Below are 27,584 nucleotides of genomic sequence, written 5' to 3'. Positions count from 1 at the left end.
CCTCTGGGTATAAATTACACACAACAAAAAGTTGCCCACTTTACCTTAATTCACCCTAATTACATTTTTTATTTCAGTGATCTCACATTTTTGGAGGTATAGTTAGTAGTCAGTAACTAATTTCAGGTTAAATTAGGCTAGAAATGAAAATTCATTGACTCATCTGGGCCATTGGTTAGTTTACCCACATCTTCAAAAAAAAAAAGTTATACCCCTGAAAACTCTGAGACATCATACCTTTATTCCAAATATAGACATATAGGCTTGTTTTTTTTTATTAATATTATTATTTTCTGTGGCTGTACACTGTCAGAAACAATATTGACAACAATGTCTGTGAAGGTCATCTCATCAGTACTGCCATCTTTCTAATATATTATAAAAGACATAGAGAAAAAGCTGAATAGTACTAGTAACAAGCCAAATCAAGATTAGGAAAAATCAGATTGCTGATTCTAATAAATAGTGTTACTAAAAGTGAATACAGGCTTTTTATGTTTCACAGGGGATAAATTAAAACTGACATGAGAAGCCCACAGCTGTTTGGCAATTTGTGGTGGGTTGATACTTAATAGTCTTTCCTGCTCTCTCTCAGGACTAATTTTGTACATGAATCCCCGGTCAGATAACTCCCCAGGACCTGTCACTATTAGTTAGATCAGACTTGCACAGGGAAAATGTATCAGGGCTCAACATGCCAGTTTAAAATCATGGATCAATGGTTAGATCGAGCCATGCATATATGGGCACTTTGTTGCATACAAATTGCTTTCTCAATATGGAAAGTTTGGGTTAGTTGATGTGATTCTAATAACAAAGGATACAACTTACCAAGATTTAGAATATCCCTCATGTGCATCTGGCAAAGGTTTCATTAGGCTGTAAAAATATCAGCAGGGCATATAAATTAAATAATATACAAGAACAATAAATTATTTCAATAAACAAAATAAATAATTAATAGTTAAAATGCTCATTTAATTTTGTAACATATCTGCAGGAAAAATGTAATAGTTTAAGTTGTTTTCCCACCATGGATTCTCATGGAAACACAGCAATTATTGTTTAAACATGGCACAGGCTATAACCTAAATAGTACTGGACTTGCGCCTTTATACTGATAATTAGTTTCCAAATGGCGTGTTTCATAATAACTGGCTTTATTTTCTTAAGGCACTCACTTGAGTGAGGATGTATTTTCCGACTCCCGTTGTCCACAAAGAGCCCTTATATAATAAAGCACACTTATATAATAAAGTACCCTCACAAACGTCAGTGAATAGAAAGGGGTGTGGCATAAGCGCATGAAAGTTTAAAAACAAGCAATCCGTCTAAATTTATCCACTTCTTCATATTAGAGGTACTGCATTCATTCTCAGCTATTTCATTATATTTAATTTAAATTGATTCAATTGATTAAGTTAATTGATTTAACTGTTTTGCTTTGAACACTTTAGTTTACTGTGTTTAAATCGTAATGTTGCGGTAACATCAAGTCTCGCGATATCTACATTAACTCGCGAGAGCCTGTTAGTACGGTGTCAGTGCTGCAAATTGGAAGTTGAACTTGCATGCAGGTCTTGTGTTTTTTACTTCATCCTTTATTGTTCTTTATGAATCACTAACTGCATCACGTTGTGTGATTTAAAAACAACAGCTAGTAACACTGCATGCTTTTTGTGTGTTGTCGCGAACGATTGTTATTGAAGAAGACCCGGCAGTCCGTTCTGTGTCTACTTTCAGAATCCCAATCTTATACGCTTTATACGCTTGTTGTTTGACGTGAATGCTAGTAATCTAACTGTTAATAATCTCGAAAGCACGTGCATTCTTCTTAATGCATGCATTTGCATTACTTATGTATTCCGTATTTGGAACTCAGTGTACTGCAATAAATGAAGTCTGTATTCTTTAATCAGCGCAAAGTCCGAGCCACTAAAGCTTGGCTAACACATTATATATCTTATGAGACAGCCATGATGAGTCAGTTGTACAGCAGCCTACAGTTTTACACCAGCTAAACATGCACTTCGTGTTCTTCAAGCATGCAGTTATTTATATCTTGGTAAAAGTTGTGTGTGTGACTTTATATATAAGTTATGTTTATTTCAACTATGTATGCATGGATTGTAATAATATCATAGACTGCAAAATAAACAATATAACATGCTTGGCAGGCACTATATTGCTTGGCAACCCTATTTTAATAAATGCAACAGTTTGCAGGACAGGATCTCAGAACCATGCCTGAACAGAGCGGTAAGGTCCAGACGGTGCTGGGTCTGATAGAGCCCGATCAGCTGGGCCGCACCATGACCCACGAACACCTTACGATGACGTTTGAGTGCAGCCATGTTCCTGTTGCACCTGGAGACGAGAGTCTTGCTACAGCTCCCATTGAGATGAAGCATCTTCACTGGTTGCAGCAGAATCCATACAGCCACAATGAGAACCTGCTGTTGAATCATGAGATCGAAGCAGTGAAGGAAGAGCTGTTGTGTTACCGTAAGGCAGGAGGAGGATCCATTGTGGAGAACACCACCACTGGCATCACTCGAAATCTACCTGCTCTGCGGCAGCTGGCTAAAGACACAGGTGTGCATATCATAGCCGGAGCGGGGTACTATGTGGACGTGACCCACTCTGATGAGACAAGAAAGATGACTGTTGAGAAGGTATGATTTTGTGTGGTCTTGTGACTACACTGTTGATCAAAAATTGGAATATTTATGTGTTTTTTTGTTTTCTTTTCTTTTTGTTACATTTTTGTAAAAAGTATCTTATGCTTACCAAGGCTGGATTTATTTGATTAAGTAAATAAAATATATTTTTTTTAAATATATATATATATATAATTATTTTATTATTATTATTTTTTTTTATATTTGTTATTGGTTCTCAATATATATATATATATATATATATATATTGTTTTTAATATGTATTCTTGTGATGAGCTTAATTATTATCATTTGTTATTGGTTCTCTCTCTCTCTCTCTCTCTCTCTCTCTCTCTCTCTCTATATATATATATATATATATATTTATTATTATTATTATTATTATTATTTATTTTTATTTTTTTAAAATATTTTTTCTTCTTCTTCTTGCCACATCTTTTTACTATAGACATTTGAATAATAGTTTCTTTCAGTTTCCACTGAAATAATGAGCAGCTAAAACTGTTTTTAACATAAGAACCAAATCAACATATTAGAGTGATTTCATGTGACACTGAAGACTAGAGTAGTTGCTACTGAAAATTCAGCTTTGTGTCACAGGAATACATTTTTTTTTTAATGAAGAGCATTCTTATAATTTCTAATGATATTTGAACAATATTACTCTTTTTAGTGTTTTTCATCAAATAAGTACATACTTGGTGAACTACTGAGAAACAAAACGCACACCCACACAAACACACACACACAAAAAAAAAACATTTTTGGCAAGTGCAGATAATTTACCATAGAAATATTATGTTTATAACAGTTATGACTGTTATAGCACCAGGTGTGGTCCGATTCCCTTAAAACTTTGCACACTTGTTTATAATCATCTGTTGCATGTGCTCAGCAGGTTTTGTGAAGTTTTAAGTTTTCCCTTTGTTCCAAACGGTTTCTATTAACCTTGTCTAACAGGTGCTCAAAGTTCCTTGGCCAATGTTTTTTGAGAAACGCAAATGTCCTTGTAGACACTTGTGGCAATTTGGACCAAGACGGTGCACACCGATTTTCATGTTGACAGGACGAATGGTTGCACTGTTATGGCCATTTTTACATTTTTTTTTTCCCTTATAGCGCCACCAAGTGGCCAAGCTCCGCAGTTTTTTTCCTGTGACCTCAGATTGAGCTCTTACATAAGTGTTCTGAGTTTGGCTGAGATATCTCATTCTGTTCAGGAGTTATAGGCATTTTACTAAAAGTGGCCCTGCCCCTTTCAAACGTTTTGGCGCCCCTTTGCGACGGTGAGTCGAAAGTTTTTTGATAATTATTGATATTCGCTCTCCAGAGAATCTTTCTGCACTGGTTTGGTCCAGATTGGGCGAAAAACCTAGGACTAGTTCTCAAAACTAATTTTTTTTTTAAAATCCAAAATACCCCAAAATTTCGGCAGGCTCACATGCATTTTATCTGGCGTGAGCCAAGGATTCCAACGACAGGAATTCACCCCAATTGACCCTGGTAGGCCAATTGGGGTGAATTTTGGTCACGTTGACAGCGACGTGAGTACTACCATCCCTCTAAGTTTCAAGTCTCTACAACTTACGGTTACGGTTACGGTTACATTGCTGATCCATGACCATTCTAACAATTACAACAGGGTTTCAGCGCTATGCGCTTGAACCCCTACTTATTCCATACTTTTAACCAGTAGCATACATTGTAAAATTGTTGATGAAACAGATGACTTTTCTATTTTCAAAGTGTTTCTGTTTCTCAGATGTGTTGTCTTTTTTTCCTCAAGCTAACTGATATCATTGTCAGTGAGGTGCTCAGTGGAGCAGATGGTACAGATATCCGCTGTGGTGTGATTGGAGAGATCGGTACTGGCTGGCCAATCACCGACAGTGAGAAGAAGGTCCTGCAAGCCACCGCTCATGCTCAGACTCAGCTCGGCTGCCCGGTTATCATCCACCCCGGACGGAACAGTGCCGCTCCTGGGGAAGTCATACGCATTCTGCAAGAAGCAGGTGCAGATATCTCTAAAACAGTCATGTCTCATCTAGACAGGTAAGGAGAAACAGGTAAAAAGCTAAATGTAGGCTATAAATGAACTACATCATGGTCACATTCGCTCGACACTGTAATCTGCGTTTCCCTTATAGGACCATATTTGATCGGCAAGAGTTACTGGAGTTTGCAAAGAAGGGGAGCTACCTTGAATATGACCTCTTTGGCACAGAGATGCTGAATTACCCGTTCAACCTTGATGTTGACATGCCCAGCGACAGCCAGAGAGTTCAGGTGTAAGTATCTGCATCCAGCAAGCACAGCAGGCATTACATTACAGTAGCAGTGTATTAGGCCATTATATTAGGGGGGCGCCCCGCCGCCCCCCCCCTTTAAGGCCATGTAAACTTTATTTTCTATATAGCGCCAGATCACAACAGACGTCAGGTCACCTTTCCTATAGAACAGGTCTATACCTTGTTCTTTTATTTAAAAAACGAAATAGCCTTATGTTATTTATTTTATTTACACAATGGCATGTCATTTCTGTCTCTAACGTTACGTAGTCACGCGTCTACAATTTCTCCTCCGCTAAAATGCGGACAGGATTGCGGAGTCCATTCATAAAAACGGAATTTACTCTATAGCACGGGATGCCGCAGAATTCGTCAATTTTTTGTTTAATAAATCAAAAGTAGGTTTCTCACTTAATTCGAATCACGATATGGACTAGTGTCTGTAAATATTAAAACGCGACAAGACAGTTTAAATATGATTCCTCCATGTTCCGCTTGGCTCTGTATGAATGAATGGCAGAGACGCAGTGGTTTTCGGCCTCTGCGTCTCATTATATGACGACATAAACGCATGAACTTAATTTCCAGAACTGCTGTGAGAGTCACTTCATGTAAATTTTACTGTTTCATTCGAGAAAATTAGCATCATACCGTTGTGTATACACACAAAAACTAACCGGCAACCTGTCAAAATAAAAGTACGGTTTAACATATAACAGAAATGTATTAGTCTTGTATTACTTTTGTACAGTATAATGTAGGTGTTTAAATATTCCTATTTCTGGCAAATTTAATTAAACAATTAAATGCAGAAATTATAATAATAAATAACAGAAAAACTCTGTTTGTTTGGCAACAAATAAAAAGGTTTAATTTTTATTTAATTAAAAATAAAGAAATATTTAATGCCTGTATTTGATTATCAGAAAAATTAAAACACACAAGAATTTCTAGATTGTAGGGCACTGATCTATAATAGAGAACTGGATTGTGCATGACGTCATAGAAGTGAAGCCACTGCGCCGCCATATTGCTATTCCCTAGTATTCGCAAACATTCTATTGAACGAATAGGAAATTATACGACTTTAATGAGAAAACATCGCCTTACAAGTCAGCGTTTTCATATTCGGACGTCTCATTGTACATTCTCACAACGCGAACGTCCTAAGCATTTAAACATTATTTGTTTAATGTCTGGAATTCCCCCTGCTTATTAAAAAGTTACGTTTATATACATTACAGGAGCGAACATCAGATGAACATGATAAACATTGGATGTTCACCATGTTTACAAATGACAAAATGCTCATTCTGAAATCTGAATAAATATTTATGCTTTGTATACATATAATTTGCTTTGTACAGTTAATCACTGTTTATGCTGTTTTGTTAGTGTTTTTATTCGTACAGGATGCATGTTTCAACAATGATTTCGTTCGCATCATTTTGAAGCAGGTCATGATTTAAACGTTTGTTAATTCAGCCTACATAACATTCATGTTGAGATAAATGTTAATAATGCAAAAAGATTAAATATAACATTTTAATATAAAAATATCAAATGACTTAACTAAAAAGATAAAATTAAACTTTAAAAATGAAACTAAAACTGTCAGCAGATGGCGGTAAGTCACTGATTCACTGAATCATTCATTCAGGAATGAAGCAAGTGACTCTTTACGAATGTGTAATTGAATCAATGACTCGCACGTTCATTCATAAACGGAAAAAACAAAAACGCATGTTCATTCAGAAACGGACTACAGCTGTGTTTGAATAGAGATGCAAATCAGCTGTGACTTTGTTTCAGACTATTTTCATTGACGCTATTGAGCAAAATCAGGTCAGATAATGTAATTTAAGGCACTTAATATAATAGAATTTGCGCAATCTTTAAAAGTTTGAAATAAAAGTTGCTCAGTCATAACCTGGAGGAAAAAAAAGGCTGACTAATTACATAATGGTACGGATTTAAAGACATCAAGCTTTATTTCCAATATTTTAATTTCAATACAATATAGTAACAGATGCTTGTATAGTATTATTGTATATTCGAATCAATTTCAGATACTAATATCAGATATATGTTCATGTTTAATATTTCCTGTATAATTCCTTACCTAAATAAATATATTTTGTGTTGGATCAATTAACTGTGTTGGCCAGTGCGCAGCTGACACACCCACCTGAACGATTGGAAAACATTTTTTTATCCTGCTCAAAAAGACGATAAACATTGCACATAACATTTTAAGTAAAAAATAATTTACATACACATATCCTAAAAACTAGTCCTGTGTGACTGATACACTTATAATCGGGTGATTTTAGGTGCTGTGAGTCAATGGTGCTCTCTGCCGGTAGGGGATAGTAAGATGGCGGATCGAGCACTTCCGGTGGCTTCACTGTCTAACGGCAGTTTAGAACGCAGTGAGCGATCCAGTCATTACATATAGATCAGTGTTGTAGGGCCCTATTGTTCAAAATGTTGAAATTGAGATTTTTCAACTTATTTTTTCACTGATATAAATGTTTTTGTTATTACACAGAGAAAGTAGGAAAAAAAGTACCGTACCGTACCGTACCGTTGGTAATCTACCCCCCCCCCACCACCCCCAACCCCTTCTCCCCCCCCCCCAAAACCTGGAATCCTAGGGGAAACAATGAGTAGGCAGATCATAAACATCTGCCTGATTTTCTGTTTGTGTTTGTACATTTTATGTATTTATGTATTTTATTTTATAAACATGCCAATTTGGTTAATGCACAAATTTAATGTCAACACATCATTGAGAGTAATTTTGTCTCCACTAGCTTGGCTTTCCTGATCAAGGAAGGTTATGAAGACAGAATCCTCATTGCCCACGATATCCACACCAAGCACCGACTGACCAAGTATGGCGGACATGGCTACTGCCACATTCTGAAGAATATTGTTCCCAAAATGCTGTCTCGAGGTATCACTCAGAACCAGGTGGACAAAATACTGATAGAGAATCCTAAACAATGGCTGACTTTCAAATAAACCAGCTGCCTTAAAAATTTACTTCCTCAAGTTAACATACCAAAAACGAATCTAATTTTTCTGGTTAGGAACACTGTTGTCCAGATTTTGGTGCTAAATTCCTTGCTTTGGTGAATGTTAATTCATGTACTCTCTTTAAAAAAAAAAAAAAAAATTCTCAAGGGGGCATTATTTTGCTAATACGAGGAACATTTTTTAATAATCTAACTTTTTTCTCTATTAAGAAGCTTTTGTGCAGTCAAATGAACCATTGATGCCAAATAAAAACTTTATTTTTAAGAGTGTTAGATAGCAGAGTTAAGACTCATAGCTCACATGTTAAGTTTAACACTAATTAGACTCTTCTTTAATGTCTTTTTTTAGTCATTGGGCTTAAATATAAAAATCAAATATTCACCCAATCTTCAATGGGTCAAAGTTCTCTCACCACAAGAAATTATATATAATGTTATATAAAAACATGGAAAAGAGGTGCTTTTTACTTTCATTGGATGAACAGTTAAGCCATAGATGATTTAAAAAAAAGTGGAACAGTAGTAAGTCTGATGAAGTGTCCTAACTACATTAGTTACTAATTAGCCCATGCAAAACATTTTTTTTTAATCTATCACACATTGTGATAGTTTGCAAAATTTGCTTTCTGACATTGTGTAGCTGCAAACATCTCAAAGAATTAATGGCAATAAAAGGTTGAACATGCAATAGCCCCTTTACAACAATTGACTGTTAGTACTGAAGTGACCGTATGCCTAAAAGTAAGATTGCTTGCTGTACACGTTTGCTTTGGCAAGCCTGATGTTCCATAGCGCATCTGATAATTTGAAGGCATGCGTTCTGACAGGTCATTGGGTAGGACGGAGAGATGAGTTTCTCTGGAGCAGGTGGCCGCTCACAGTGACTTCTCTAGTAAAATAATGACACTGTCAGGTGCTCTGTTCTTGTGTAACACCAAGATGATGTTAAAAGAACATGCGGAGTCATCCATAATTTACCTAGAAGATGATGGCATGTTAATTCATCTTGTCCAATTTCATTTTATGTATTTTTTTCCTAGCAGTTAGCTTACAAAACTGATTTCCCTTTTTAATATATAGATTTAGGTAAAGACTACCATTTTACAGTCGATGACAAAAACGTTTATGCATTTTATACGTTTGTGCATTTTAATGTGTTTGAAAGACAAAAGCCTTCCAAAGACAGAAATACATGGTATTTATAAATAACCTACATAGTGGTAATACAAATAAAAACCAGTGTGTTCATCAGTAGCTGATGCTGTTGAAACCCCTCTGAAATCTGAAATCAGTGGTCAAATGTGATGCCACCTGAATAATGACTGATCTTTCTGTTTATGTGCACAAAACCTTAAGACTTTTTGAATGTATATTTGCAGTAAGCTATTTTAGAAAGGAAGTTTTTAAAGATGAAGAAGAAAAAATACATGTAATCATGTAATCCATAAAAAAGTAACTGTAGTTTGATTACGAGTATTTTAAAATCGAATTTAATCTAATTACAGGTACTTCACTTTTTGGAATCGGATTACATAATCCAGATTACATGTAATCAGTTACTACCCAGCTCTGTGCAATATATTTGTAGAGCTTTTAGTTTCATAGCAAATTTATACACGCATGCAAATCATACAATATATTTTATTATATTCACAATTTTTGATGACACTGCACATACCAGACAGTGATAATACTTTTAAATGAAAACATTTATATAAAACGGTACAGAATTGTGGCTTGAATGTGAATGTGAATGTGAAGAAATGTCATCTGAACTATATTTCCGGGCTAATGGTGCTCTGTAACAGCCTCTTCAGATCAGCCATGTGTCAGTGTAAAGTAGGCACATATGGAATGGAATGATGCCAAATGATCTCTCAATAAATATACTACAATCATCAGTGTTACACTGTAAGATTTTTTTTCTAAATCACAGTGAATTTTCTAAAAACTAATTTGTGTGTAGAGGATGTGTTCACATGCGTCGAGATGTATGATCATTCAGTAATTCCGCTAGACGTTTGGTTGTTTTTGTCCTTCACTCTGACATGGATGAGTTGTCGCAAGCTTGAGGGTTAAACTTTTCGTGACCTCACTCTAATTACGTTGTGACGTCAAAATGAGGTACATCTGAAAGTGCAGTCCATGCCACAGGCGTTAATCGGCGTAGACCATGAAGCCTGAAAATGTGCTGTATTTGTTGTTGTTTCCCCCGTGCGCTTTGCCTCCATCTAGTTTAATGTAGATCTCGTCTCCAGGCTCCAAGTGTAAAATCACACTGTTGCTGGCATAGTCATAATTCTGGTCTGCATCCTGCGCTATTGCACTTGCACGCACCTGCAAAAAAAAAAAAAAAGATTATAACTCACGTTAGATACAGTAAATACTTTATTAATCCCATAAAATAATTGCACATCAAGTTACGACTCCTTATTAATCACAACACCTTCAAACTAAATTGTCTTATGGAAGTTACTGCATTTTTGTTTTTCTGTTGAAGTGGGCATGTTTTTAAAATGAAATATTTCTGATTTCTTACATGCTATTGTCCTGAAAAGGACATGCTGGCATTATCAGAATATTATAATATGTGATAGAACTTGTATAATAATAAAAAATAATGTAATAATGATAATACTATTACAACAAAATGTAAGTTAAATATTGAATAAATACAAATTATAATATTCAGATTTTATAAAAAATGTAATATTTCTATAATAAATAATAAAATATGTCTAGTTTAATGCATACCTTTTAAAAATATGTTTTCATAGAAACATGTTTATACATGTATTTATTATTAGAAAATATTTAAAAAAATGTTTTGTTGTTGTTGTGTAAAAACAAAAATAAATTATTTTTTATATATATATATATTTTAAATATTTTCTAAGATTCGTTGACTGATGAATAAATAAACTGTGACAGATTTGTGACCTACCTGGTTATTCTTACACAGATCAGCCCACATGCTGGTCCCGTCACCACCTCTCATTAATACGTGATACACAAAAAAGTAGATTCCCGGGATGGAGCAGGTGAATTTACCGTTCGAGGGGTCATAGTGATTGCCCAAGTTAGTGACCACATCGTCAAACTTAAGCACCTCGTAACCCTCGTGTTGCTTCTTGAGTCCTGCGTAGAAGGCGATTTTGGGGACGGTGCTGTACGTCGCCGCGCTTATGACACCGGTGACTCCGGGCGGACCAGGTAATCCCGGTGGCCCCGGTTCTCCTATGACCCCGGGGGGACCTGGAGGTCCGGGTGGACCCGGCGGACCCGGCTGACCCCTCGGACCGATCCGTCCTGAGCGCCCTGTCTCCCCTTTCGGACCGCGAATGAAAGTTGGTGGGGACTGAACCAAGCGGTTGTCCTCCGGTGCTGATGATGGAGACTTAGTACCGTACGGATCGCACACCATGCGGCACGCGCCGAGCATCTCATAGCGCGGGTCGGATCCTGCCGCGCTGACCAGCACCGGGATGAGAATGACCAGCACCAGCACCATGACAACACCCAGCACGCCCGTGGCGATCACCCGCGCTCTGACGCCCAGTCTCGACAGCACCGGGCGCGCCTCGCGCTGCGATTTACGCGCAATCTTGCTCGGCGCAGAAGAGACGCCAAAAACAAAAATTAAACTTCCCTGCAGCTCCAGAGAAAGTCAATGAACTTTTCAACGAAGACGTTTTATCATTCTCTGGACTGATGTAAACGTCACCTGAACGAAGTTTTTGTTTGTTTATTTAGAAAACGAAGTTAAAGACTGGAAACACCAACAGAAATGTGTGAGATGCATTACAGCCCTGCTTTCTCACCTGAGGGTGGGTGGTGGGTTGGTTATGTCGTGAGAAAGACAAAGAGAGAGAGTGCGCACACACGTGAGCTGTATCTTCAGAAAGATGCAAAGACACAGATTGATCCAAAGTGGCACGCTATCAGAAAATGACTTCATTGTTGTTAGCCTATTTAATAGCTTTTTAAGAGATTAATGGTGTACTCATGAAGTGTCACATGTATTTGTGACAGTTATTGTGCATATGCATCATCTGGACACATCATCAGTAAGGTCAGTAAGATTTTATTCGTTTATTTATTTTAAGAATTTGTACTTTTATTTAGAATGCACAAGTCACGTTAAAAAATAAAATGTTAAAAGAATAAAAATAAATGTTCGTTTGAACTTTGTATTACTCAAAGAATCCAGAAAAAAATGTATCATGGTATTCATGATAATATTACTCAGTAACTGTTTTCAACATTCAGAATAAGAAATGTTTTTTGAGCACCAAATAAACATATTGTTATGATTTCTGAATTATCATGTGACACTGAAAACTGGAGTAATGCTTTCAGCTTTTTCATCATGTGAATACATTACATTTTAAAATATATTAAAATGTAATGTATCATAATATTGGTGTTTTTACTGTATTGATGATAAAATAAATGCAGATTTGATGAGCATAAGAGCATACAACTATTACAAAAAGCACCAACATTCATTCATGCCTATAAGGCAGCACACTACATTAAGAGTCAAAACTGTAATCGGTGCAAATTGTTATTCTGCTCATCCCAGACATAGTCTCCCAAAGTCTCTATTTACCCATAAATCAGCTAGAGAAATATAATCAATTGCACCAATTCAGAGTGATAAAGCACCTAAAAAAGTTCCACACATTGTCATCTTAGACACTAATATCAATGACTCAAAATTAAGTTCTCAGCACCTCATCAAACTGAAGGACATCAGTGAGGCCATTTGCATAAACAGTCACTATTAAAGAGCAGGTCATATGGGTTTTCGGAAAAATATCTTTCTTGCAGTCTGTAATGTAGCTATCCTTCAATGATAGCAGTCTGCAAAGTTCACTTCCAGAACAAACATTTACAGATAATATACTCACCCCCTTGCCATCCAACATTTTTGTGTCTTTGTTTAGTCATAAAGAAATTATGTTTCTTGAGGAAAAATTCTAGAATTTCTCTCCATATAGTGGACTTCTATGGTGCCCGTGAGTTTGAACTTCCAAAATGCAGTTTAAATGCAGCTTCAAAGGGCTCTAAACATACTTTTTAACCTCAAAAGCTTGTCTTGTCTATTCTCCGTGATGCACATGTGAATTCTGGGTCAATACAGTTAGGGTATGGTGAAAAACTCCCATCTCACTTTTGCCATCTACATCGCTGCAGAAGTATAGACCCAGTGTTTACAAAATGAATGTGCAGATCAGTGAAGTGAAGATCAAATGCCCTTTATAGAAAAACAAGGTAAAACAGCAATGTATCATGATTTTGAAGTTGGAGAAGAAAATGAGATGGGAGTTTTTCGACCTACCCTAACTGTATTGACCTGGAGTAAATTATATGTACATGAAGATATTGTCTCTCAAAAGAAAGAGTCGACTCAGAATCGCCTTAACGAGTGGAATCTGCCTGTTACCGATTTATGTCACTGGGTAACACATTTGCATAATCCCTCCCTGCCGGCGAAACAGGAACAGTCTGACCTGCCCACAAACACTTCCGCTAATTAGTGCGTTTACATCATGTTGAGAAGACGCTGTGTTCTGCGCTGTGAAAGCAAGTTTGTTTTGTTTTCATTGCCGAAAGATGATGTGAAGAATCAGTGGTTTAAATTAATTTTTTTCCACGATACCTCAGCAATACAATTCGAACCTTCTGTTGTACTCGTCATTGTACAGAGGACTGCTTCTCTAATCTTGGCTTTTCTAATTTTTTTTTTTTTTTAATTTGGACCAGCAAGCATCTCCAAACCACAACCTGCAAGTGTGAGTAATACGTTATGTGTACATTTTCATTTGAGTGCTCAAAATATCTATTTTTTGTGCTAATATGTGATGTATTGCATCTTTAGGTTCCCAGGTAAACCACTATGTTACTGTTCTAATAATTTAGTTCTGATAATTCGCTGTAAATCCACCGTTTCCTAAGAATGCGTCGATTAATGTAGACTGTCACTGTTCTAATTACTTTATTTAATAACAAAGAATGTAACTTAGACATATTTTGGTTTACAAACTGTATTGTTTCATCAGTCAACTTTTTAGAAGCATTTTAGAAACTTTTTACAGTTTAGAAGCTGAACTTTAGCTGTGGCCACGATTCGCTTGCTATATTATTGTTTTATTTACAGGTGCATGCTCCGGGTTGCCAGGTTTTCACAACAAAACGTGTCCAATCGCTACGCAAAACTAGCCCAATCACATTTCGACGGTTCCACGTTCCGAGGTGTGAAATACACATTTTTTGCCTCCCCTGGTCAATTCACATTTCAGGGGCTAAATATGACGTTACTGGGGTTGCTTCAACCCACGACATCAAAAACATTTGCGGATTTGGCAACACAGATGGTAGCACTCGTCAGCTTGCTCGGGTACTCCCCTCTGTACCAATCACAACAGGCTTGGACTGACCTACAGAGTAGAGTAGGCATATAGAAGGGAGGGGTTTATAGACATTACGCTCAAAACTAATTCGAACTGTTTCAAAATCATTGACAAATTACTCTATGTATAAATGTCTTAAGTCGCTGGGGTTTATTTGTAGCAATAGCCAAAAATACATTGTATGGGTCAAAATTATTTATTTTTCTTTTATGCCAAAAAATCATGTTCCATGAAGATAGTTTGTAAACTTCCTACTGTAAATATATCAAAACTTAATTTTTTAGATATATGCATTATTAAGAACTTAATTTGGACAACTTTAAAGGTAATTTTCTCAAGATTTAGATTTTTTGCACCCTCAGATTTCAGATATTCAAATAGCTGTATCTCAGCCAAATATCGGTCCTATCCTAACAAACCATACATCAATGGAAAGCTTATTTGGCTTATCAGCTTTCAGATGATGTATAAATCTCAATTTTGAAAAATTTAACCTTATGACTGGTTTTGTGGTCTAGAGTCACAAATGTATATTCATTGCAAATTGCAATGTTCTGACCTTAGATGCATTTAAACCTTTTGTAGGGGACTCCTACACAATATTAGGACAGGTTTAAAAAAACCATATGATAGTTCACCCAAAATGAAAATTCTGTCATCGTTTACTTACCCTCCACTTGTTCCAAACCTCTTTCTTCTGTTGAGCACAAAAGATGATATTCTGAAGAATGTTGGTAACCTTACAGTTGACGGTAGCCATTGACTTTCATAGTATTTTTTTTCCATATAATGAACGTCAAAGGCTACCATCAACTGTAAGGTTACCCATATCCTTCAATATTTCAACAGAAAAGACATTCATGCAGGTCTGGGTGAGTAAATGATGACAGAACTTTCATTTTTGGGTGAATTATTCCTTTAAGACTGTCTAAAGAACTACCAACTAGCAGTTAGTCAAGGGGAATCAGTCTTACTTTTTGCGTTCAAATTAGACCAATCTATTTTTTTATGTAACTGGCTTTAAAATGTTAAGACCGGTTTAAAAAATTATTATCTTGTAAAAAAAATCTAAGCCGTTTTTTTCAACCAGCCCCAGGTATTTGTGAATGGGAAAGAGGTCTGCTGCTTAATGAAGATTATTACAGTGAATTAAACAACACTCTCCATGAGAAAGTGCTAGCCTGTGAAATTCCATCAAAGGGTGAATTAAAACAGCATGATCTTCATTCTCACATTAGCTATTAACTGAGAACTTTGTTATGAAGAGCATAGATGAAGACAATAAACCATGATATTCACTAAATGTGTTCTCACACATGTCATATTTCATATAAAGAAGCATCACGCATTTGCATAAGAAGCTCACTGCTTCAGTCACACCTCCTGTACTGTATGTACACAGACAGACAGATGCACCAGTGCACACACCCTCTCTGAGTCAATGAGCACTTGTGTCCTGTCTTGTCCACTCCAGCTGGCTCTCTCAGTGGCTTACTCAGCGTGACTGGACCGTCACTGATAATCATGAGTCACATGCCATCTTCATGTGCACAGCAGTGCTCCAACACACAAAAAACATGAAACAACTTTCACCCCCATAATATGTTTCGCATTACCATTGTGAAGTATATCTGCACACTGGACAAAGTAAACAATGCTCTAACATATTTGCATGAAAATTAAAAGAAAAAATGAAAAGATTACACAATTGTTTGTTTATTGAAAGCAGACAGGTACAATACAAAGTGCTCTGTGTTTTCTACTTCTTGAATAACCATAATCAAGCTTTTTTCCTCATTTTTTAGCTATATTAATAAACTCAACATGCCATCAGTGTGCTGTCTTTTTGTGTACTGTTACACCCCTACAGAAAATATGTTTTAACGTCTTTGAGCCCACAGTAAGACGAGCCAATGGTGGCTGTGGCCAAGGAAAAAATTTCACAGGATGGTAGGTACTGGCTTGTCTCACATAGCCAGACCTGTGAGTGACGGCACAAAGTCTGGTCTCTATTCACAATTATTTAGCAAAGTTTTAAGTAAAACAAAGTTTACTGGAGTATGTTTTACAAGAAAATACTTTTACAGTCTTTCTACTTCAAAATGTCATGTTTAAATTGTTTGTTAATTGTAGTTTCTTTGTAATTACTCATGAAACTTAACAATTTCTGAGTGGAAATGCTTAAAAACACAAGAAATCAGTTGTTACTCATCTGTAAAGTTTATCCTCAGAATTGTAATCCAAAACCTTAAGCATTGATTATTTCAATGGTGTGCACTTCATCAACAGCCTCAGAAGGAAAAACGATGCATTAAGAGCCAGGGGTGTAAACTTTTGAACAGAATGAAGATATATATATATATGTATGTATATATATATATATATATATATATATATATATATATATGACAAAATATATATATTTTTTTCATTTAGTATTGTTCTTCAGAAGATAAAGAAGATACTTACATGTTTCCCAGAAGACAAAATAAGTTAAATGTACCCTAATCTTCAAATTCAAAAAGTTTTCACCCCTTGACTCTTAATACATTGGGTTTCCTTTGCAGTTGCTTAAATCTTTATCATTGTTTATTTCAAAGGTGTGCATTTTATCAACAGCCATTCCAATAAATCAAAACTCAATACTACTAATGTTCCGAATACTATACTAAATCAAATAATATACTAAATCAGCTGGCCACAATGTCAGCATCAGTGATTTCATGTTTACCTGCATATGTTGCTAAACACATCTATATATTGTATTATAGACAAAAGGACAAACAGCTAATAAAATAAGATTAGTCTTGAATCCTTTAATATGTTGACAAAGGGTCGATTTAGTGTTAAGTATGCAAAATCATCTCTTTTATGTTTAAGTGCCAAAACTTAACAAAACTGTTGAATATCTTTTAAAACAGTTTTGTTTTTACAATCAGAACATAATGGGGGACAATGGTGCGTCATTTTCAAACTGATAATAGATTGCACCAAATTTTAAGGCAATAACAAACCAAGGAAGTGTGGCTCATGCCATGAGATAAAGTTTAATAAAAAAAATAAAAAAAAATAAAATAAAAACTTGTACTGTTGAACTCAAAAGTTTACATACACATTACAGAACCTGCAAAATATTAATTATTTTACACAAAAAAGAGGGAAAATGCATGCTATTTTTTATTTAGCACTGAACCAAATAAGATATTTCACATAAAAGATGTCTACATATAGTTCACAAGAAAAAATGATGGTTGAATTTATAAAAATGACCCTGTTCAAAAGTTTACGTACACTTGATTCTTAATACTTTGTTGTTCTCTAAATTATCCGCGGCTGTTTTTGTGTGTGTGTGTGTGTGTGTGTGTGTGTGTGTGTTTTTAAGCGATAGTTGTTCATGAGTCCCTTGTTTGTCCTGAACAGTTAAACTGCCTGCTGTTCTTCATAAAAATCCATCATGTCCCACAAATTCTTTGTTTTTTCAGCATTTTTGTGTATTTGAACACTTTCCAATGACTGTATGATTTTGAGATTCATCTTTTTATACTGAGGACAACTGAGGGACTCTTATGCAACTATTACAGAAGGTTTAAATGCTCACTGATGCTCCAGAGACAAAACGATGCATTAAAAGCCAGGGGGTGAAAACTTTTGAGTATAATTGTGAACATAGATGTGTTCATTTTTTTTTTAATTACTGCCCTTCAGAAGCTACAAAAGATACTTACATGTTTACCAGGAGACAAAATAACTTTTACCCTGATCTTTAAATTCAAAAAGTTTTCACCCCCCGGCTCTTAATGCATTGTGTTTCCTTCTGAAGCATCAGTAAGAGTTTGAACCTTCTGTAATAGTTGCATATGAGTCCCTCAGTTGTCCTCAGTGTGAAAAGATAGATCTTAAAATTCGTGGGACCAAAGAACAGTGGGCAGTTTACCTGTTACTCATGAACAACAACTATCACTAAGAAAAAAAAACACAGCTGTGGATCAGTCAGGTAACAACACAGTATTAAGAATCAAGCGTATGTAAACTTTTGAAAGGGGTTATTTTTTATAAATTCAACTATTATTTTCTCTTGTGGACTCTTGTGTAAACATCTTTTATGTGAAATATCGGGTCAGAACTAAAAAGAAAATAACTAAAATAATCTATTTTGTATGATCCCTCTTATTTTGGTAAAATAATTTACATTTTGCTGATTCTGCAAGCTGAATGTAAACTTCAACTGTATCTGTTCTTATATAAATGACAACATGGACTTGGTGCAATAGTCATATAGACTACTTTAATGAGTTCTTAAATACTACTTAAGCTCGACAACCCCAGTTTCCATTCACTATCCTGACTTGGAAAAATAGCCTAGTTATTTGGCTAGAAGGAAATTTTGTGCGCCACAAAAAAGAAAAAAAAACCCACACAGGTATTACTGCTTTTGCTATGCCGATGCTTTTTTTCTCCATCGTATTTCCAATTGACCTTAATCAACATGCTTCACAAGCCATGATCTCTTTCTCTTCTTGCTCTGTGACTAATTGTTTCTATTGTGGTCTTTGTTAAGTTTGTCACTCGGCAGGTCTGTGGCACGAGGCCTGAGCCAGAATGGAGAGAGCAGATGAACAGAAAGGAAGAGTAGGTGCGACCACACCATCACCCCCTCAAAGCATGGCCTCTTACTGCGCTGCCACTCACTCCTGCCGAGGGATGATTAACTATACTTATGTAACCAGCCCGTTCTTTACTTACTTTAGAACATTCACTCACCTTATGCAAGCATCATTATGGAATACGGATTCTTTAAATGATAGTTTGTAACCACTGGACACATTTAGAGTGTGCATTTACATGACAAAGATTTACTACAAACTGAATTTTGCTTAGCATTTTTTAAAAGTTTCACGTACAGATAACAACATTGCCAAAACAATCCCCGTTCACACAGATCTGCAAAAATTACTAAAATGCTGTATTATGCATGCCAGAACAGTGGTTGGCAATGATATGCACACATACCTAAAGACTGAACAAGTAATATGCATGCACATGACGTCACCGTTTTCACAAATTCATTTTTTTGCAGTTTAAACTGAGCCATAATTAGCCACAACATTTAAGCCATCTGTCTAGTATGGTGAAGGTTCCCCTTCATGCTGTCAAAACAGCTCTGATGCATTGAGGTTTGGATTCCACAAAATCTCTGAACATGTCCTGTGGTATCTGGCACTGAGATATTAACAGCAGATGCTTTAAGTCCTGCAAGTTGTGAGGTTGGGTTCTCCATGGATCGGATCTGTTGGTCCAGCACATCCCATAAATGCTTAATCAGATTGCGATCTGGGTAATTTGGAGAATATGACAACGCCTTGAATGTTCCTCAAACCATTCCTGAACAAGTGTGGCAGGATACATTATATTTCTGAAAGAGGCCATTAAGGAACAACATTACCATAAAGGGGTATATGTAGTCTGCAACAATCTTTAGGTACAGGTGGTACGTGTCAAAGTAACATTCACATGAATGCCAGGACCCAAGGGCCTCATTTATCAACAGTGCATAGAAAAGGTTCTATATGTTGTCCTACGAATGAAAATTAGAATGTGTGCAAGTACAAAAAAATCCATATTTATCAAACGTGCGTACGCGGTTCTTACGCACACCAGTAACACCATGCTCATTCACGTTCATGGTCATTTGCATTCAGAAACGCCTCCAGTAAATCACGTGAATGTGTAATGTCCTCACCGAAATCATGGTATGCGACACAGACTGAGAAGTCCTTCAGTGCTCTCACTAAACAGCACAGCGCGGCCTCTGAAAATGCGTTCTCTGTGCAGCGCATGGTTTGCTGAATTTTCCAGCAAAGCGAGATCAGCCATGACACTATAGCTACATTTCAAATTACTTCCCACCTGCACGGCAAAAACAAACAAACAAAAAATGCTTATCTTACTTAGTATTTTTGCCTTGTTTCTGGTCAAAATATCTAAAAATTCTAAAAAAAATCAAAATATATTTACTAGATAAGCAAGATATAAGATATTTAGTCCTGTTTCCTGGGGTAAAAAAAAAGTCTAAATTAAGTGCATTTTGCTTAAAATAAGTAAAATTATCTGCCAGTGGGGTAAGAAAAATAACCATGTTTTAAGAGGATTTTACTTACCCCACTGGCAAATAGTTTAACTTTTAAGTGAAAATTCACTTTAATTTAACCCCCCCCGCCCCCAGGAAACAAGACTAAATATCTTTAAACATCTTTTTGCTTATCTAGTAAATGCATCTTCTTAATTTAAGAATTTTTTAGATATTTTGACTAGAAACAAGACAAAATACTACGTGAGATAAGACTTTTTTTTCAGTGTCTTTTATAGATTTTCACACCAATTATATAAATGTTTAGCTTGATCTATGAAATTATTAATTGAGTATTTGCAGTTAAAGGACACAGGAAACACGCAGCGGCACTTTCTGTCTGTAGTATCACTATTCTACTACTATATTCTCTGCGTAAGCATGCTCAGAGTTGTGTTTATATTTACACACATTTCTATGTATAAGTACAAGTTGGTAGATCCCACACTTTGCATGAAACTGTTCTTACGCACTCATTACACACACATTCGTGCGTACGCACTTTTGATAAATGAGGGCCCAGGTTTCCAAGCAGAAAACTGCCCGGAGAATAACAACCAGGCAACCTTCTTGCATTCCTCCATGTTCACGTTTTAATGCTCACTTACCCATTGTAAATGGGTACTGAAACAATGCCAAAATGCAGATTTTTCTTGTAATTTTCATTTGAAAGGCAACAAGAGAAGTGTTATGTCAAGCGTAAGTTTTCACTGCTTTCCTAGTGATAAGAAGAGAGATGCCTGTAGACAAATAAAGCATCTTTGTTCTCTCCACTTTAGCCCTCACTGTAAAAAGAAATAATTGTTTCAACTTAATTTACCCCGCTGCCTTAAAATTTTTAGTCAACTAAAACATTCAAGTTGTCACTTAACATTAAGTAACTTAAAATTGATGCCTTTGTGGCTTTTAGCAGACCACAGCTACTGAAAGAGCTTACAAACAGCAGAGACAAGAAACGCTAGATGCCATCCTGGCAGGATGCAAACTTGCAGACACTGGTCATGCTGTCGCAGCCACTGAACGAGTTTCTCAGCACGGATTTCACTCAGTATCCTGGGGCGTTTAGACTCCTTGTGGGGAGTTCAATGGTACAGCATTTGGTTTAATCCTACACTGTAAAATTATGTAAAAGTACTTTTTCTTCGACTTCTGCTTCTTTGACCTTTTTCTTCGACTTCTGCTTTTTAAAATTTTTCTTTGACTTCTAATTCTGACTTCTGAATTGACTTCGACTTTTGTTTCTTTGACCTCTTTTTTGACTTCTGCCACTTTGAATTTCTTTGACTTCTGCCTGTTCGACTTTTTTTCAACTTTTGCTTCTTTGACTTTTTTGACTTCTTCAGCTTTTTCTTTGACTGATGCTTCTTTGTCTTTTTCTTCGACTTCTGCTTCTTCGATTTTTTTTCTTCGACTTCTATGACTTCTGCCTCTTCGACTTTTTCTCCGACTTCTGCTTCTTCGACTTTTATTTCAGTTTCTGGTTCTTTAACTTTTTCTTAGACTTCTTTGACTTCTGCTTCTTTGATTTTTTTCTTCAACTTCTATGACTTCTGCCTCTTCGACTTTTTCTTCGACTTTTGCAACTTCGAACTTCTACTTCTGCATCTTCAGATTTTTCTTCGAGCTTCTTCGACTTTTTCTTTGATTTCTGCTTCTTTGACTTCTGCCTCTTCAGCTTTTTCTTCAACTTCTGCTTCTTCGACTTCACGACTCTGATGCTAGCTCACCGTTTTTTTTTTTCCTTGTATCATTTTTGGAAGGTACCAACCAAAAATGGTGCAAGACTTGTTGTTTGGAGATGCTCTGACCCAGTTGTCTAGCCATCACTATTTGGCCCCTGTCAAATTCAGTCAGATCGTTTCACTTGTCCATTTTTCCACTTCCAACACATGAAATTCGAGAACTAACTTCACTTGCTGCCTAATATACACCATTTGACAGTGTTATTCACTTCACCTTTCAGTGTTTTTAATGTTGTGGCTGATCAGTGTATAATCAGATGTTCAAAATGAAACATCACATACCAAAACAAACAAACAAACAAACAAACAAAAATTACGAAATTGAAATGTATGTTAATTAAATAGTGTACATTTCTAGAATCATGTTGTGTACTTGAAGACATGGCAGGTTGTACCACAGTTCATTATTCAATCATTATTCTAGAGGGAAAAAGTTCTTGGGTTTTACGCCAACATGAGGGTGAGTACATGATAGAATGTTCTAGCAGAAAAACTCAAATGGACTGATTTTAATAATTACTCATTTTATGTTTCACAGAAAAAAATTCCTGCATGCTTTGTTGCAACCTCATTTGCCCTGCTGCTTAGTAAAGCATTCAAAAGGGCTTAATGATTATTCTCTCTACCATTTAATTACAGCTGAAACTGAAGCAAACATCTGTGAGTTTGCTGACTGAGACATATGAGCTGCAGAGAGTGTTTCGGCACAATCGACAAATCTTTGAGTGCACCAATTTTGATCGATAGATCTAGTCTAGTATTGATCAATTACTCTGTACACTCCTCAGACAGCAGGGAGGCAAAGTATTGGATAACCTTGATAAGAAAGAGATTAATCACCATCACCATGGCAACTCTGATCATTTTCAATTTTATTAGCATTTTTTGTGCATCTACATCTACATATGCACCCATCCTTGTTCTTTCACAAGTGGGCGTGTTACTGACCAAACTTTTGTGAACTGTGAAATACAGTGGCCGCAAATGTATTTACACTATTGGACACTTATATAAAAATCCACAAACGAAATTTCTCATAAACATTTCTAAGCCATTTTTTTTTCCCATTGTTATTTTTTGTGGTTGTATTAAGTCAATTCTTTCAGGTGTTAAAGCAACCACATTAAGTAATTTACTACATTTTCTTGTGAAAGAAATGGTTGTTTGTGCTAGTTATTCTTTTATATTTTCTAATGTAATGAAATCACAATCAAACCTTGTTATTTGTGGTTTAAATTTCCAAGTTCTGAGTACTATTCTTAATGGATCAGGATTTTATTTCTGAAATAAGCCACTATTTTGAACTTGTTTGAGCTTCTCTTTATTGATGAAGGTGGGGGAAAAAACTGCTAAAGTTGTCATAATCAACAACTTGTTCAAAGATGCAGTCAGCGTTGTATCTATAGCCACTGGAGTTGTTTGTGCTTATGTAATGGGTGAACATGCTCAGAGACCCTACTGGGTGTTAGCTGCTCAGGACTGGCACACGTTCGCACCATGTCTCTCTCCTTCTGCTGTCCGTGACAGAGGGGAAGCATTACTAATCTGCCACAAACAGAGCAACAGAGGCTCTCAGAGATGAAGGCCAGAGGAGAAATAGAAAAACATGTATGGAGACAGAGCGAAAGGATGAGAGAGAAAACAAACTAGCATAAAAATGAGCATGTAAAGCCACTTTTGTTCTGCTGTGACAATGAATGGGTCTTCTCCATACTATTGTGTCTTGCATGGATGAAATTTCCATGACAAAGTCTAAGCCCAAGCTTTGAGTAAATCGCAATGCGGTACAAATTTATTTGCGTCCAGGACCTAAAATAAATTCTGGAAACCAATCCATGATATTCATGAGATTTCAAAATTCCTGTGGTGCGTCATTCGGAGCACAGTCATCCTCATATTTAGGCAGTGAAGATCAATAGGAAACTTACGAGAAGCTTGCCTCAAATTGCAATGTGAGTTTGAAAGGGAAAAATTCTCAAGTGTTAGGCTGAGGTGCCAGTTTTGAAACCCACTGAACAATAGAGCTACTGATTGCCATTTTGCTTTTCGTGACTGCATATTGGAGGGTTTGTTCTCATAATGGCAAGAACCTGACTAAATGCATGTCTTAATTGTAATGTTTAAAGGAACCATGCTGAGAATGGGAATGAAAGCAAAGAGAGTGACTAAAAGGTGAGAAAGCATGAACGATGGAGGTTGAGGCAGCGTCTGGAATATAAAACAAAATCTTTGCAGTGTTTTTACATTGTTCCACTGCTTTTAAATGATAGTGGTTAGACACACTTACAACCGTGCATGTACGTGCTACGCATTTTTGCTCTTATACAATTTAGTACAGAATGAAAAATAGAGCATATGATACAGTTAATAATAATGGTGCTGGTAAAGACTGATGCATATTTCAATACAAACATTTATTGTAATGTGAAATAGGTTTGCGTCAGGGGCCTCTTACAGGGGAGAACATTTTCTAAGAACCATTTCATAATAATTCTAACAGTGATTCAACATATACTTGCTGCAGTTTTTTACTCTTAGATCCATTTAATTTTTTCAAGACGTTTTAATAATTCAATTAAATAGTAATCAAAAAGTATATTTAAATCATTTTTAAATTTTAATCATACTGTCACAACGAACTGTGTACAAACACGCACAAAGACAAAGATGAGAGTTAAACAGTCTTTAGTAATCCACACAAGGTCAATTCAACAGACAAGACCCAACAATAATGAACAGAAACAGCCCTGATAGCACATGTACATCTCGGAGACATCTATTTGATGTCTGCATTTACATCTGCAAGACATCTGCAAGATGTAGTTTGCTTATCTGCAATACGTCTATTGGACGTTTCCTATCATATGTCAAATAGACATCTATTAGATGTCTTTAAGATGTTTATGATTTAGAATGTATGTAAAACTGATATCTTACAGACATCTGCCAGATGTTTGTACACAGCAGATGCTTTCCAGATCAAGAGACCTTTAACAGACATCTTGCAGACGTACGTGTGCTATCAAGGAGTGGAACTTAAATATAAGAGCTAGTGAGGTGGTGCGTCACAACAGCTGAACGGAATGACAAATCAAATCAGTAACTATGACAACTAACTAAGCAAGAGAAGATAGTGCAAACTGAAAACAAGCCCAAGTAAAGTGTACGTGTGACAGAATTCCCCTCCATGATGGCAAGACTTTGCACCATAGTGAAGGAATGGTGAAAAGGGTTGGCAAAGGAATAGAACACAGGCAGGAGAAGCCTCTGGAGGAGGACCAATGACCGAGAGGAGGGTAGTGGTCCAGGGTGGTGATGATGTAGGTGACAACCAGTGAATTGCTTTGAGCAGGAGTGGCTGGATGTCAACCCTGGTGACAGCCAGGACTGTGACCCACAATGGCATCGCTGGAGGTAAGAGCCATGATAGAGAACATTCTGATGCCACTATGGAGACAAGTGGAGGGGACAACGACGATGGGGCTGGAGCCCATGACGCAAACAGAAATCCGAAGGAGTGGAGAGATGCTGAAGATCTCAGAGGCTGCAACGGAGCCGCAGCGACAAACGGCTGAGGTGAGCCTGGAGTGACTGAGGGCAGTAGTGGCGTTTTCCGACCCAGGGGGAGCTGATGGTCTGAGGGAGCCCGGCAGAGCTGAAAGTCTCCCAAGCCCAGGAGAAGCTGGCTCACAGCAGGCCTGAGGAGAAGCCACACCACTGAGAGGAGGCTGAAGAGGGACTAAGGGGTGGATGGGGGACAGTGAGGACTGGGTGTCAGGAGTGGTTGAGGACTGGAGCAGAGACTGAAGAGAAACAAAGGTACTAACGATGCTCAGTGAATCCTGGGAGGCAGTTTGGAGAGGAGGCAGGAGAGGGAGGCTGGGTGGGAAATCGAGAGAGTAGGAGAACCAGCAGAGATGCAGGTGATTCAGAAGACTCAGGAGATTCTAGAATGGGCGGAACCAGTGGGGCCAAAATAGGGCTGACAGGTTTGGAAGGAATTAAAGGGGCAGGAAATCCTCCTCTCCAAAATTAAAACAATAGTACATCGATCTTGCCAGAAACTTACACACTGTCTACACTAAAACAGTCTGTCGACACTGGACCCGACAAAGCGACCGTTGCAAATAATTTGTACTTTGTGCCACACATCATAAATAGAACAAGGCATCAGTTTACTGTCAGGGATTTGTCTTGTTGCGTAGCACCCCGTGGCACATCCAGTGTAAACAGCATCACTGATTATGATAAGTTCTATTCCGCTCAGTAAGCAATAGAGCAACAGAATCATACTCAATAGATGTTAAATAGGAATGTGTAGGTGTATATAGGTGTTGTGTTCCTACCATTTCGTTAGATGTAAACAACACTGGTCCAGAAGCACTTCCTGTTTTTTTGTTTTTTATTTTTTATTTTATTTCACATATACAAATACATCTTAAAGGTGCTAATGTAACATTTTCATCCAGTCAAATGTTATGTTGGTTGTATTTTTTTGTGATGTTAAAAAAAAAAATAAACAGGAAGTGTCTGACGAAATGGTCTATAGGTCAGGAGTAGGCAGGTTCGGTCCTAGAGAGTAGCTGTCCTGCAGAGTTTAGCTCCAACCAAGAAAAAAACATCACCTGCCTATAACCTTAGTAATTTTGAAACATTGTTCAAGTGTGTTTGATTAGGGTTGGAGTAAAAATCTGCAGGACATCGGCTCTCTAGGACCAAACTTGCCTACCCCTGCTATAGGTAGATGTGAATCAGCTTATGCACGCTCGCCTCACATGACCTGCCAGAACTAACGCTATGCTTGATTTTTTTTTTTCCAAAGAAAATGGTGAGATGCTGGTGAGGCGACATAGAGCATCTCTGGAGATGAAGTTTTTGTGTTCATGTCCTTATATAGTGAGACAGCACGTGTACAGTTTGAGTAGATGAAACTGTACATCTGTGGCACCTATTGTCAGTATGGTCAGCTTTGGTTCTGTTTTAAGTTTCCTTGTTCTGTGTTTTTATTTGACCTAGTTTCATTTGTTTACATAGCTCCTGATTAGCTCACACCTGTTCTTTTTCCCTTGATTACTCCCTGCAAGTATATATAAGTAATGTATTACTTCGCAACTAAAAAATTGCATTCTATATAGTATGAATGTAATCCAGACATACTTCATTTGTCATAGTGCCATGTGTCCTACCAGCATCAGTTGTGTCACTTCACAGCCATTCTTTCTATCCTGTGTAATCCAAATTCTATTTACACTATTTTAAAAGACTTTTTAAATGTTTTTAAAAGAAGTC

The 27,584-nt window shown here is 36.8% G+C and overlaps 2 protein-coding genes across 3 annotated transcripts; one reads left to right on the top strand and one right to left on the bottom strand.

Annotated features, from left to right (window-relative positions):
* Window positions 1–1,310: 1,310 nt before the first annotated feature.
* On the top strand, window positions 1,311–9,911 carry pter (phosphotriesterase related). 2 transcript variants are annotated; one of them, XM_051126412.1, is made up of 5 exons: window positions 1,311–1,360; window positions 2,220–2,675; window positions 4,468–4,733; window positions 4,829–4,969; window positions 7,786–9,911. In XM_051126412.1, exons 2-5 carry the CDS (start codon window positions 2,244–2,246, stop codon window positions 7,994–7,996), a joined length of 1,050 nt encoding a protein of 349 aa, XP_050982369.1. In that variant the 5' UTR covers window positions 1,311–1,360; window positions 2,220–2,243; the 3' UTR covers window positions 7,997–9,911. The 2 variants fall into 2 exon arrangements, with proteins under 2 accessions (XP_050982369.1, XP_050982361.1); XM_051126404.1 differs by lacking the exon at window positions 1,311–1,360 and adding an exon at window positions 1,380–1,577.
* Window positions 9,904–12,030, bottom strand: c1ql3b (complement component 1, q subcomponent-like 3b). Its single transcript, XM_051126425.1, has 2 exons — window positions 10,955–12,030; window positions 9,904–10,347 (listed from the first exon to the last, which is right to left on the bottom strand). The coding sequence occupies exons 1-2, from the start codon at window positions 11,519–11,521 to the stop codon at window positions 10,168–10,170; spliced, it is 747 nt and encodes a 248-aa protein (XP_050982382.1). The 5' UTR covers window positions 11,522–12,030; the 3' UTR covers window positions 9,904–10,167.
* Between the last annotated feature and the right edge of the window lie 15,554 nt (window positions 12,031–27,584).

This window comes from Labeo rohita, chromosome 2 (assembly GCF_022985175.1).
Source record: "Labeo rohita strain BAU-BD-2019 chromosome 2, IGBB_LRoh.1.0, whole genome shotgun sequence".
Taxonomy (NCBI): domain Eukaryota; kingdom Metazoa; phylum Chordata; class Actinopteri; order Cypriniformes; family Cyprinidae; genus Labeo; species Labeo rohita.
Note: the sequence above shows the minus strand (reverse complement) of the source record. Positions and strands in the feature narration are given on the sequence as shown.